General features: G+C 42.3%; 1 protein-coding gene across 1 annotated transcript in view; it reads right to left on the reverse strand.

Annotated features, from left to right (window-relative positions):
* The window catches only part of slc4a3 (solute carrier family 4 member 3), a 48,770-nt gene extending 36,019 nt beyond the window's left edge, over positions 1 to 12,751 (reverse strand). The window contains exons 1-3 of the mRNA XM_071518776.1: positions 12,698 to 12,751; positions 3,329 to 3,521; positions 1,044 to 1,294 (exon numbers count right to left, since the gene is read on the reverse strand). Coding sequence (XP_071374877.1) covers positions 1,044 to 1,294; positions 3,329 to 3,521; positions 12,698 to 12,751 — 498 coding nt within the window. The remainder of the gene's footprint in view (positions 1 to 1,043; positions 1,295 to 3,328; positions 3,522 to 12,697) is intronic.
* Positions 12,752 to 12,978: the final 227 nt, after the last annotated feature.

Consider the following 12,978-nt stretch of genomic DNA (forward strand, 5'->3'; position numbering starts at 1 on the left):
CACACACTCTGGCGGCCATATTGGAGGTCCTCAGCTCCTGGGCAAAATTGACTGTAATGCTGATCGCCTTTCTAAACTTACAAGTCATTATTAAATAGATATGGTCAATTTCTGTGCTGTTTTTGTCAGATTTCTTTAATGTCAGATTGTCAGCTAGCTAACCATGGTATCTGGTCAGCTATCTTTTGATTTGCACACTAATGTATCTAGTAGAAGCTAGCATTAGTAGCGGCTAGTAGTTGCAGTTTAATGTTAACATTGGCTGATGAAGCCAAAAATCAAATGTTTAAGTAAACTGCACTGCCTCTTCTCAAACTACAACTCATAATGCTTTGTAGGGATGGAGAGTCGACTTAAAAAGAGTAGATTCTCGATTCCATCATGTAGATTCTGAGAATCGATTCTACTAATAAACGGAATTGGAGTCGACTTCTGTTGCAATCTCGATTCCAAACTCTGGAATCGTAGCAACTGTTACATTTAAATGAATTTGTAATGAATTAATTCTGAGGCCTATCTGTACTAATCTGTGTTCGACCTTGGTCTGATCCATTTCACAACAAGTGGGGAGGGGGGAGGGAGAAATTCAAGGCCCATTGGTTGAATGCCAACTGGCGTAAAAGTTCAATTTTTGTGTTGATTTTCACTTGGAATCGGAATTGATTTAGAATTGATTCCATCAATTCCATTACAAGGATTCAGAGTCGGAATCAACTCCAAAAAATGTGGACTCGTCCATCCCTGCTTTGGAGTAGGCTAGTGTTTAAGACAAGACCATTTACTGTGACACAGTAACCTAAATTTGGAAATAAAATTACCATATCAGAAAATCAATTTTAGTAGAACGCTATTAAATGGATCTACACCCTTACCACTACTATCTTTTTCAAGTATCGCTCTTTTTTCAGCCCGGTTGTTATTAAGCCATTATTTGCACACAGCCAATTCTGAATTTACCTCCATGGCACCAGATGTGGTTGCTAGGAGATTTGTGACACAACTGCAAAGCCTCCATAGACCCTGGCTCATCAGTCTTATGTTACCTGTGGTTGGTTATCAGGTAGCTCTGTGGGCGTGGCAGCCACACCCTGCCCGTCCGTCTCAGACTCCGCCTCCTCCTCGTCTACCTCGTGGATGGTGGGCGTGACCTCGGAGGGCGGGACAGAGGTCTTTTTTTTCTTCCGTTTCTTCTTGCGTCTGCGGTCCATGCTGTGCACCCTCTTGCGTAAACGCTGGGGCGGGGGAAGGTGGGTGGACAGGGGGTGGTGCGTGTGATGAAATGTATGTCTGTGATCTGCGGCAAAGAACGAGGAACAGCGTCAAAGATGGTTCATGATATCAAATAGTCCGCTGTCTGTCATATGTCTTTGCACTTTATTTCAGGTCTTGCTGTCTTACTTATCTATCTGTGCATACTGAGATACTTTGCAAGTTGCCGACATTTCTCTGCACCAAAGGCACCAGTGATTCTGATATGAAAATTGATGCTGTAAATGGTGTACTATAGGTCATAAGGTCCATTCAGGACGACATCAGCATCATCAGGAGAGGGGATAGTAATTATTGCCTGAACTCCTTCACGAAATTCACCCTGTCTGGGATGTTCTTGGCCATATTACCAATTTTCCCCTGCCATCATGTCAAAATTGCAGTCCCAAATACCTAAAAAAGCAACTCTAGGATCCTCTGAAAATTTCAGCTCAATCTCGAATTCCATCTCTGCAATCTGAGCCGCAATGCAAAAGCAGTTGTGTCATTATGCATACCAACCAAGAGTAAACGTAACCTCTGTATAAATCTATAAATTCATTCACATTTGAGTTTTCCACACTTGATAATTACCAATATGAACAAACGCTATTTTCTCAACCACAGAGTTTCGATTGCATTAAACAAAACAGCAGACAAAATAAGAGTGTCATCAGCTGGTGCTATTCACAGAGGTGGTGCTCTTCACGGGGCACTGTGCTAATCTCCTATTAAGCACTCAAACATGCAAAATAAACAAAAGCATTAGATTTCAATTAACTTGCTATAATAGGGAAATGCACTGTTTAATAAACATCAAAAGAATCCAGCTCTAATCTTAGACGCCCTTCTCTCCCACCAGTGCATGTGGTGCCCCTCTGCTGATCCCTCTAATACTAATCCACCAATACATTCTGCACATATGGAATCCATTGCCCTGCCCTAAATCTGCCCTTTTAATGTCCAACTCAACTCAAACTGTGATGGACATTACTGGAATTAAAGGTCAGGGCCATTTTATGTGCATAGGTGCATACAGTACATACAGTACAGGATGACTTTACCCTACAACTATAATGCAAAGTCAACATGGAAGCAAATGTGATTAGATCCCATGTGATGACAGAAATGAAAACAGAAACAAATTAGTGTCAATTTATAGACAAGGTTGGAGAGTGACAGATTGCATTTAATGGGAATTAAAGTATGCTAAAAAAAAAAAAAACTATTACTGCACAGTAATAAATACAGTAGTCAATGTGGTTGGTTACTCATTGGATTACTCAGAAACAGGTTTGAAGGCATTTCCCATTGTGGGAATGGAGACACAAACCTAAATTTGCACTTTTTTTTTATTTGAGCCACTGTTACCCTGGCTAAAGTGTAATGTGGAAGTTAAATTGCCTAAATAGATGTAAATTGATGTAAATTTTCATTTACATCTTAAGAACATTTATGATACCTCCTCTTGTATAGCCTACCTTGTGTTTACCTGTGATAATAGTTCAGTCCAATCAAGGTAGGGCTGAGGAAGGTATATAAGCTGGTCACTCTGACCTTGGTAGAGAGAGAGGGTAACAGCTTGCTGTGAGGCTGTGGAAGTGTTTATGATTTAAGTTGTTATTTTCATCTTTATGTTTCTTGATTTTTGCATATTATAATTTTTTGGTTAATAAAACCACAACCTCTTTTGCATTATATCTCGCCTCATGACTCCCTTCTTCAGTACACAGACATCTTTTTTTGAAGCTTTTCCAGTGCCAGTCTGCCACACTAGCATCCCTTTTAAGTAGTGGTACAATCGGTAACGTTACTCTCATTTTTTTCACAGCCACATTGACCCAAAAGTAACTGAAAGTAATGCATACTTACTTTGAGTGTTCTAATGCATTAAGTTACAATCCATACTAGTGTTACCTGATAACAATGTTAAAGCGTTAATAATTATTAGTAGTAGTATTGGATTACAAAACATGATTTTTGATTTCGCATGTAACCTTCCCATCCTTGCCTATAGATAAGCATTTAGAGCTAGAGTATAATTGTAGGTATAAACTAATGTTATATTTGCTTGGCTTACACTCAAAGTCTTTCTCGCTGTAGTGTCGGCCCATCCTCTCTCCACTGGTGGAAGCAGAGTCGCTGATGATGTCTCCGAAGCGCTCCACTGACAGCGCCTTCTCCCAGCTCTCCTCCTCCTCCTCCTCCTCCTCCTCCTCCTCTTCCTCCTGCTCCTCCACAGATCCCTCCTCATCTTCCTCCTCCACCTTCACCTGGAGAAAGATGGAAAAGACGATAAGTGGCAGTGTGATAACTCTGATAGCTCTGAGCTCACTTTCCATCTGAAAGAAAACGTCAGGAAACAGTAGAGAAGATGAGGGTGAAAGAGAGGATTGGGGAGGACAACAGAGGCAGAGAAATACAAGAGGAAGAGTGCACAAGAGGAATAATGCAAGAATAAAAAAATGATGATACAAAAAGTTAAGCTCCTCACCTCCAGGCAATTATGTCTCAAACAGTTAACACGAGCAGTCAAAAGTAGCAGTCTTTTGTTAAGAAATCTATGAGGAATCCTATGGTATATATAGTTTGCAAGTTACAATCTCACACCCACTGTATGATGAGTGTGAGCATCTGTTCATATTGAAATAGATCAGTGTTTCCATGAAATTGGCACTTGATGAATATGTAAAATGTGCTACTTTGATTAGTTACAGACAACCTAGATTGAGGATTGAAATACCATTAGCCAAGTGGGCAATCCAATCACTGATAAATTCCTTTCGCAATACGCAACTTGGTTCTGACACCAGGAAAGCAGCCCCATAGGGAGCAGGTTCATGCTAAATGATGATGTCAAGTAAAATGCATATCCAGGATGAACATCAGACAAAATACACATGGGAGTTCCTGCGCCAATTCTGTCTCTACTATAGTGAAAGATTAACATTAATTCTGTTCAAATCTTGACTTTGCTTTCCAGTAAGTATATAAAAACATAGCTTATTGCTCGATCTAATAGTTTAAATCTCCCTTTGGACTTTGGATGTAATTGTGTTCTAATAAATTGTTACAAGTGAAACATGTTCATATTCCTTCAAATATTTATCAATTTGATGTATTGACTAATATGTGCAGGTGTTAAAAATACATGTCAGTATAGAATCATTTTGTACTGGTACAATAAGCAGACAGTATCAATATTGTGCACTTTATGTAGGGGGGACAGTCATTAAGCAGCATAACCCGGCGCATCAAATCAATACAACAAAGTGCTAAGCAGCGGAGCGCTAATGCACCAGACGGCCTCTGGAGACGGCTGGAGCAGGAGGGAGTGACCTGCCAGAGGCGTTCGCTGCGTCTGATAGGTCAGAGCGCCGGGACGAGCCGCTCCCTCTGCCTCAGATTGGCGCTGGCACGGTACGCGCTCCGGCTACTACTCTGCGGTCTCAGATTTCCCTTTTTTCAGGGCTCCATTACTTCATAATTACCAATGGGATGAAGGGACAGGATGCGTTTAATAATCTGAGCTACCTATCTGCGCAAGGCTTAGGCAGACGCAGCCAGACGGAATTTAAAAAGGGAGAGTTTTAAATTGATTGGAGAGTAAAAGCCTTGTTTCCATTGGAGAGCCGGTCTTGTTCATTATTCATGCTGTTCTGTTTCCCTACAAAACCAAACCAATTCTCAAGGAAATTATTACTCCTATCAGGACTGGGCCATTGCCCTGTAAGCACTGCTGCGGAAACAAAGTCCCTGAGATGAATCTTACTGATGTAATGTGTATTGATGTATTATGGCAACAAGAAGGGAGTAATATTGTCTGAGCTGAGGCAGATATTTTAGTGTATGGATTCCTTCTAATCCTGGTTTTTGCTTTGGCCAAGCCCCTTTGGTGCAAGTGACTCCAAAGACTTTCATGTCAGCTTTGAAGTCAGGTGGGGTGGAGGGACACAGGAGGAGGGCGACCCTACCCAGGTGGTGGAGACACAACGTGATCAGGAGCAGGGCAACAGACAATGGAAACACAACGATTTCAAATGAATTTAAAATTAATTTAAAGCTCGCAAAAATAACTCTGCATTATATAAGAGTTGATTTATTGAATCAAATATCAAGCACACATGCATTTACAGTATGTGCTTGTCACAACTAACCTGTGCAGTTTACAGTATTATAACAATCATAGCAGTTCAACCACTAACCTTGGTCCCACTCTTCTCTCCCAGTGGTCAAGATAGCTGTCTGTCCTACAAACTGCCCAACTTTCACTGCTGCATCAATATTTCATATTTAGTGGAATGCTGAGCCAGGGAGATGCATTAAAATATTTATCAGCTGCTGACTAATATGGAGGAGGGTGTGTCTGTGTGTGTGCATGAGCATGCATGCAGGCAACCCAATATTTTAGGGAATATATGTAATGGAGTTTGGTACAATCTCTGAAACGCAGATTGGGTTATGCACACAAATTATGTGAAGATTATGTTTCTCTACCATGAAAGGTTTATGTGACAACAGCAGGTATTGAATTTTTTAATGTCCATGTGTTCCTTGTGTTAAGAGGTTAGCTAACAGCTAAGTTCAGGCAAGTAAAACAACTTCAGTTAAGGGTAGGGTTAAGGTTAGGTAACAAAAACTTCAGTTAAGGTTTGGGTTAAGGTTTTGGTCATGGATAAATAAGAATAACTTCCGCTGAAAATGAAAACTTCCCTCACAGTGGACAACTTCTTTGCATGTGTTGGGAATTGAACTTGGGCTGTTTGAGTTGAAGGCAAATGTACGGCAGTAGAGCACAACCGATATCCAATATTTAATAAGAGCCCAATATTAGTCCAATATATCGGTCTAACCCAAATTGGATGCATTCTCATGTCTCTGTTGGATTGTATATAGTTGGTGATGAATGTCAGTTATCATCAAACAGTCTCCCTGCCTTTCAACCTTCAAACCATACAATCACTCCGGCTGCATTAAGAGCCTATGAGTACCAAACAATGCAGTGAAGAATCGGACATTTCTTTGACATATTTACAGTGTGTGTGGGCTAGCATCGTTTGATATTGGGACAGCTGAATGCGGCGCTGCCAAGCTGAATGACAGAGAATGTATGATGTGCAGTGTCTTGGAACCAGCGATGTCTCTATTGTAATAGAGTTGTCACTGTCTTTGTGCTGTGCCAGATTTCACCGCTGATGCCTTTAGGCTGCAGCATGTTGGTCCTCCAGGCAGCTACTGTACTTTCTATGATCCAGTGCCAGGGAACGGGGATCTGCCAGTTGTGCAGATGGCCCAGGGGAGTCGATCTGTAATTTGGAACACGTTTGTTTCTGTCATTGATCCTCTCACTCATTAAAATGCCGTTTTACAGGAACGTGCAGTCAGTTTGTTTTGCCCCGCAGATTGCCCTGCTTCCTGCTACTTCCTGTCTTCTTCATGAGTGTTTGAAACAGCGTCCCCCACCCTCGTTGATTTAAGGAGCTGGCACACTTCCCAGACAAACAAATCACAACAACCATAAATATCAGCATAATTTGTGTCATTTTCTTTTCACTGTGCAACTGATGTTTATGAGCACTTATTTAAAAATGTATGCCTCATGAATGAATGTGCATTATCTTGTTTGACCTGAAGTTAAACTATAACTTACAGGTAAGCAGGTTAAACTTGGGTCAATCATTAAATACACTCAAATATGTCACTCATACACATTTATTACTCCCACCACTTCACTTATAATCCACTGATATGAAACAGCAGCAGTGCTGCCAAGGAGCTCACAGGTTTTGCAGATGCCTGAAGCTACAGCTTTTTAGTATAACAATTTAACTGAATTAAGCAAACGGCTGTGAGAATAAACCTTATTTTAACACCGTTCTGGGTTTTCCATTTGATCTGTCCATTGAACAAATGGTAATTGCCTCATTTTCCATCTGGCATAAACACATGCAGTAAACGCTATGATTGCATTACATTTACAACAACAGTAAACAAAAAAGGCTGGGAAATTTACCAAAGGCCTGCAGGTCTCGTTTTACTAGCCTTGCCTAACAGACGATTATCAAATGATTAGACCAACTGCAGGATGGTGGTGGCTGAAATAGCGCTGGCCAAGTATGGCCAGTTTGTGAGCCACAAGATGGACCAATCACTGTGAACGAAACAAGGAAGTGAAGAATTTTTTTTCTCATGCACATCCTATGTATATTTACAACTTTCTGGCCTTACTTCCTACAGCTAAAATTCCCCCATGTGGGTTGGATACTGTTGGTGAACCTTTTTTGAACCTACCAGTGTCTTTATTGCACTGATGTCATTTTTAAAAGCAACAGTCATCACTGTGGGATGATCAACATCTTATCAGCTTTTGACATCACTTGCCAAGTGAACATCATGGTCTGCTACATGAATTATCACTAAAATAAATAAGATTAGATGTTACGTAAATATCTGATCTACTTAAACAGAGCATTATCCTTTAGATAGCTGATCTGATATAGATAGATATACCAAAGCTGTCAAGGAGCGAGAGAGAGAGAGAGAGAGAGAGAGAGAGAGAGAGAGAGATATAGGCTTGTACAAATTTTGCCCAATCACAAGTCACAAGTAACACTGGCTGAAAAAAATCCTGAACGAGGCAACATGTGGCTGCTGTGATGCAGGAGAAAGTGAGGAATTAAGAATATGGATGACATATACAGGGAATATACATTTGACAAAATTAAAAAGATATGGTTTGGATGTTGTTGCTTCAGCTGTTGGAGCACAATGTGAGTACAGCCTGCAGGTATTTTGACAGAGCATTCCCGCTCTGCGTAGTGCATGAAGGCTGCTGGACCATGCAGAGATAAACAGCCCTATACTGCCACACCTATTTTTTTGGCTATGTGTCTGTTTTGCTTCAGGTGTGAACCGGAGGGAACGGTTGTGACGGGGAGGACAGCAGTTCAAATCCCAGGACAAAATCCTGGGAAAACCTGGACGAAAATACTGAATGAGTAACACTTTCCCCTCCCTCAACAACTACCACTGAGGTTCCCTTCAGCAAGGCTCTAACTGCTGTTTCAGTGGGACTGCTAATCTGTGTTTGCACCGAACAGTTCCCAGGTGTGAAAGTGTGTAACGGACTGAATGTGAAGCAGGGTGGCGCTCAAACCAAGCATGGACAGAAAAACTCTTCCTGGATAAATGGGGGGGGGGATATATTGTTGGCCACATTAGATCTGGATGTGATTTAATGCATGATTCCTCTAAGTGAATTCTGCACCACTCCATGAGACAAAGGATCAAGGTTAAACAGTTATTTGGAATTAAATAAGAAATATCCAGAAGTTTTTAGTAGTTAACATAAAAGCCTTCAATGAAGCCTTGCACTCTGATAAAACCTGGAACCCATCATCAGAAAAGCATTTTCAATCAAAATTTCATCTCAATCCTTGATTAAAGGTCTAATGTGTACCAGCATATCAAAGTGATATGCTCCCCCCTATCACACACACACACACACACACACACACACACACACACACACACACACACACAGCCCATAATGGAATCTCCTCGACTTTTTCGGCTGACGTAAGGTGGCAGCTGGCTGGTGATGTTGCTGTGGCAACCCAGTCTCAGCTGGACCCTTGAGGATCGGGTTTAAATACATGTTCATATCCTCCACACACACACACACACACACACACACACATACACACGCACACACACACACACACACACACACACACCAAGTCAGTCTTGTGACTTCAGAGGGGCCACGATAAGCTAGAAGAGATAACGGGCAAAGAGACTGTGTTCTCTCTCTCTGTGTGTGTGTGTGTGTGTGTGTGTGTGTGTGTGTGTCTGTCAAAGTATCTAATGCAGTAAACATCAAGCAAGTGATTGAGGGTAGGGAATTGAAGGGTCGACTAATGTAGCCAAACATTCAGCCTGCTTTCTCCTTTGCATACAGAGGATGACAACGTCTCCACCTGGCATAATGACACATTACCGACTTAATTGGCAGAGCTCATTCTCCCTGAGAACCCACTCAGACACCTGACTGCACATAGGCTAATCTGTTTTACTGGAATAGCAGCTCTAAAGCATTCTGCCATGCAGGACATGAGCATTTTCCACAGACCCTGTGACTCATCCCAGCGCTAAGCCGTCGGAGGGAACGACTCAGTCATGAAGGCATTTCAATGCCGCTTTCATTCCAGACAACCATCTTCCTGCTGTGAGAAGGAATGATCTTCGAAGGAATGAAATAACTATAGCGTGTTAGGCTTCTTTCAGCTTCCCCAGTTTGCAGTTCATTGTAAGAATAAAACTGGATTGTGCATTGTCAATAAATGTCAATGTCAAGCCAATGGTGTAGCTGTAGGCAGAGTAGCCTTGCTTACATGCTGTTTTTTTTGTTTTTTTTCACAGCAATGCAACAGTGTTAACTGTGCAAAAAAGCCAACTCAATGGCATTAGAGGAAATTGAAACAGACCCTTTTCTTTTTTGACATTCATGATACACAGGCTGTTTTTAAAGGGCAGCAGCAGCCTGAGGGTTAAAGAGAAAAAGCTGAATGTTCTCTTTTCGAATACCAGATCCAGCTGGGAAAATCCAAGGTTAGGAATAGAAGACCACACAACCAACAAATATTATTATGTGTTTCAGCATAACAACTTTAACTGTTCCGCTGGCGTTGCTCATTGGCCAACAATGAAAGAGCCATTGGGCAGCTGCTAGGTGTGAAAGTGAGAAAATAAAGTGAGTGAGCGTTAATCAGGATGTTGTTGAAAAAGAGAAGGTGTGTTCTGGCTGTGTGTTTAAATGAAAGTTAAAAAAAAAAAAAAAAAGCAGTTAAGAAATGTGTTAATACTGGCTTTCCTGGTGAATATCATACTCTATCCAATGTAAACAGCTTAAAACTCTCTCTCTCTCTCTCTCTCTCTCTCTCTCTCTCTCTCTCTCTCTCTCTCCACTAAGTATCCACTGCATTTCTGGGACTGGTGAAAACTGTTGGCAGGATAATCTGCCAGCTATTAGCACTGGTTTAGGGGTCAGAGGTTACAGCACTGCTGCACTGGAGCCTCTAGCTGAGGTACTTATGCTTACAGCTAATGGCTTGTATCTCCAGAAAGCCAGATTTTCACAGGAGCTTTCTTATTTTACAACTGAAAGCCAACCATTTGTGAAATTCTACAACTTGAACAGCAGGTTTGAGTCTAATTTGGGACTGTGTTGCTCATGTTCATTGACTGGACTGTCCTGGCCAACTGGAATAACTTATGGCCCCTTTTTGAGTAACACTTGATATCACTGGGTACATATGACATGTTTGTAATAAACATAACACACAGAATGGCTGTATGTAGATTCCTCTTCCGCACCATTTTCTCATAGCTACCAGGTAAGCAAGCATTTAAAGCCTGTTGTCTCGCTCTGCTCTTCAACTTCAGCTTCCAGCCGCACTGCCAGCATTTATCTCTCTAACAACACCACATATCTCCAAAGGGCTCTTTTATTGTCTCTCTGAGCGTGGCTTCAATGTACCAGCTGTCACAGTAGCATCTGCTACACACACATTACCCACATTTCTCCCATCCCTTCCTCTCTCACTTCTAAGAGTAGTGTTCCTCTGCAAAGTCAAATTGTATTCCACTCATTCGACGTACAATTCTGCCTGAATCTCTGTCTGAATCCAATGTGTTTCCTCCACTTCTCTTTGGGCAGACGTGTCTTTCCTTCTCCAGTCTCCACATGTCCATCCTCTTTTGGCAGTTACATCTTTCCATCCTTGAGACCGCAGTTGCAATTCTTTCCCAAGTAAACTCTCTCTTACCCTTCACCCCCCGTACTTTCAAATCCCACAAAGAAAACCAGCGCTGCCAGTTGAAGAGGGCAAGCTATGTTATTTTTCCTGCAATGAATGACTTTGCAGTCCGGTATAAATCCGGTCTTAATTTCCCCTACAGTATACTCTGTCTGCTATTATAACCAAGAGAGCATAACAATATTCTTTTCTCATATGTGCCATTTTCCCTCAAATATGCACAAGTTCACTGGCTTTGTGGATACAGGAGGAATAGACAACTAAACAGGGACGACACTGCCTCTGCTTAGCCTCGATAGCAAATCCCTGATTGGAATAAACAGCAGAATCACAACCCAAACAGACACACAGACACACACACAGAGCACAACTTTAGGAGTGTGCATTACCTTACTTGCCCTAGGAACTCTGCCACTGGTTCTTAATCAGTCAGTTGCTTGGGAAATGCTGCAGCAATCAGGTCTGATTAGGGCTATTCAAATCAAGCTGAAAGCTGTTGCCTTTGTCACGAGGTCATGCCATTCAAAGCACCGGGCCGGGCAGAAAGCCTCCTGAGAGGGCTAGTGGCCAAAAGGCAATGGGATCCCCCCCAATACATAACAAACAAGTGCTGGGTTAAACAGTAGAGGAGCTTGTGTTTGTGGTGTGTGTGTACGATCACTTACAGTGTATTGATATCATTTGTGTGGTCAACAAAAAAAGAGAGGTCAACAATACATTTCCTTTCTTTAAAAGTCAAGGTTTCTTTGAATATGTGAATAATGTCTCACATTAATGCTGCATTAGGCAGCTTTGCATGTTGGTGGCTCCAAATGGCAGTGAGAGGTAACCGTTTGAAAAATCAGAACCACAAATCATGTGACGTGACATCAATAATCTGCACACAGCACGCTTACTAACCAGGCTAGTCTGTGATGCTTTATACCAGAGAAAACCAAAGGGACGTTGGTGAGTCTGTCTTTGTCTGGACGGAGCGCTCGCTTGCTGCTGTTTAGCGGACAGTTTGTATTTTGTTCTTAAGTTTTAATTTGTCAATTCCTGTGGGCAGAAAAGTGTCCAACATCAGAATTTCATTTGGGCAAACAGGGTGAATATACAGGGTCTCAATTAGGGGGATGGGTCGCACTTTTCTATTGCAACGCCACTTCGTGATTTAGGCTAATAATGTGACGAATACATGGTATGTGACTTCGCAAGTGTGCCATTCATTTTCAGTGAGAGGAGGGCGGTGAGTAGAATTTCGCCAACTTTGTCTAGGCGGAGTGGCGAGCAAAGCTTGATCTCGCGCTGATGCAGATCACCTCAACTTGTTGTCGGTGTTGTCGCACATGGTCCAGCCAATCCATGTGTGTAGTTATGACAGTGGGACACCTGGCACACGCGACACACAGTGGCAGTGGGAGTATCTAGGTAACCACCGCTCATTGAAAGCAAACTTCGCTTCTCTCTTTTTGAGAAGAGGAGAAATGTATTCCCGTGCACACGGAAGGCAAAACGATTTGCCGATACTGGCCGCTTATTTGCATACCGTGTATTTGTCCCATAACATGGGTGTATTTTTAGTACACCTATCATTTATTCCTCATAGTGGGTTAATCTGATAACTCCAAGTCAGCTCAAAGAATTCTTACCTGATGCAGGTTGATCAACACATCTATCTCAGGGGCATGACCTCCTGTAGCCATGGGGCCTGGGGTGCAGCCAGGGGGCGGGGACTGATCTGTGACAGGGGGAAAAGGGCTAGAGTGGCTGGAAGAGGGGGAATAAAACTAGGTGTGGATAAGGAGGTTGGACTGGGTGTGGGGAAGGGTCTGTGGATATATGGGGGATATGGGTGGGTGTGACTGGGGGGAGGGGGATATGGATGTCCTGGAGGGGGAGGATAGGGCTTGGTGTGGCAGGGAGAGGGGAC

This window comes from Centroberyx affinis, unplaced genomic scaffold (assembly GCF_046629955.1).
Source record: "Centroberyx affinis isolate AG114_WGS23_722 - 3 ecotype Tasmania unplaced genomic scaffold, CSIRO-AGI_Caff_v1 ptg000634l_1, whole genome shotgun sequence".
In the NCBI taxonomy this organism is placed as follows: Eukaryota; Metazoa; Chordata; class Actinopteri; order Beryciformes; family Berycidae; genus Centroberyx; species Centroberyx affinis.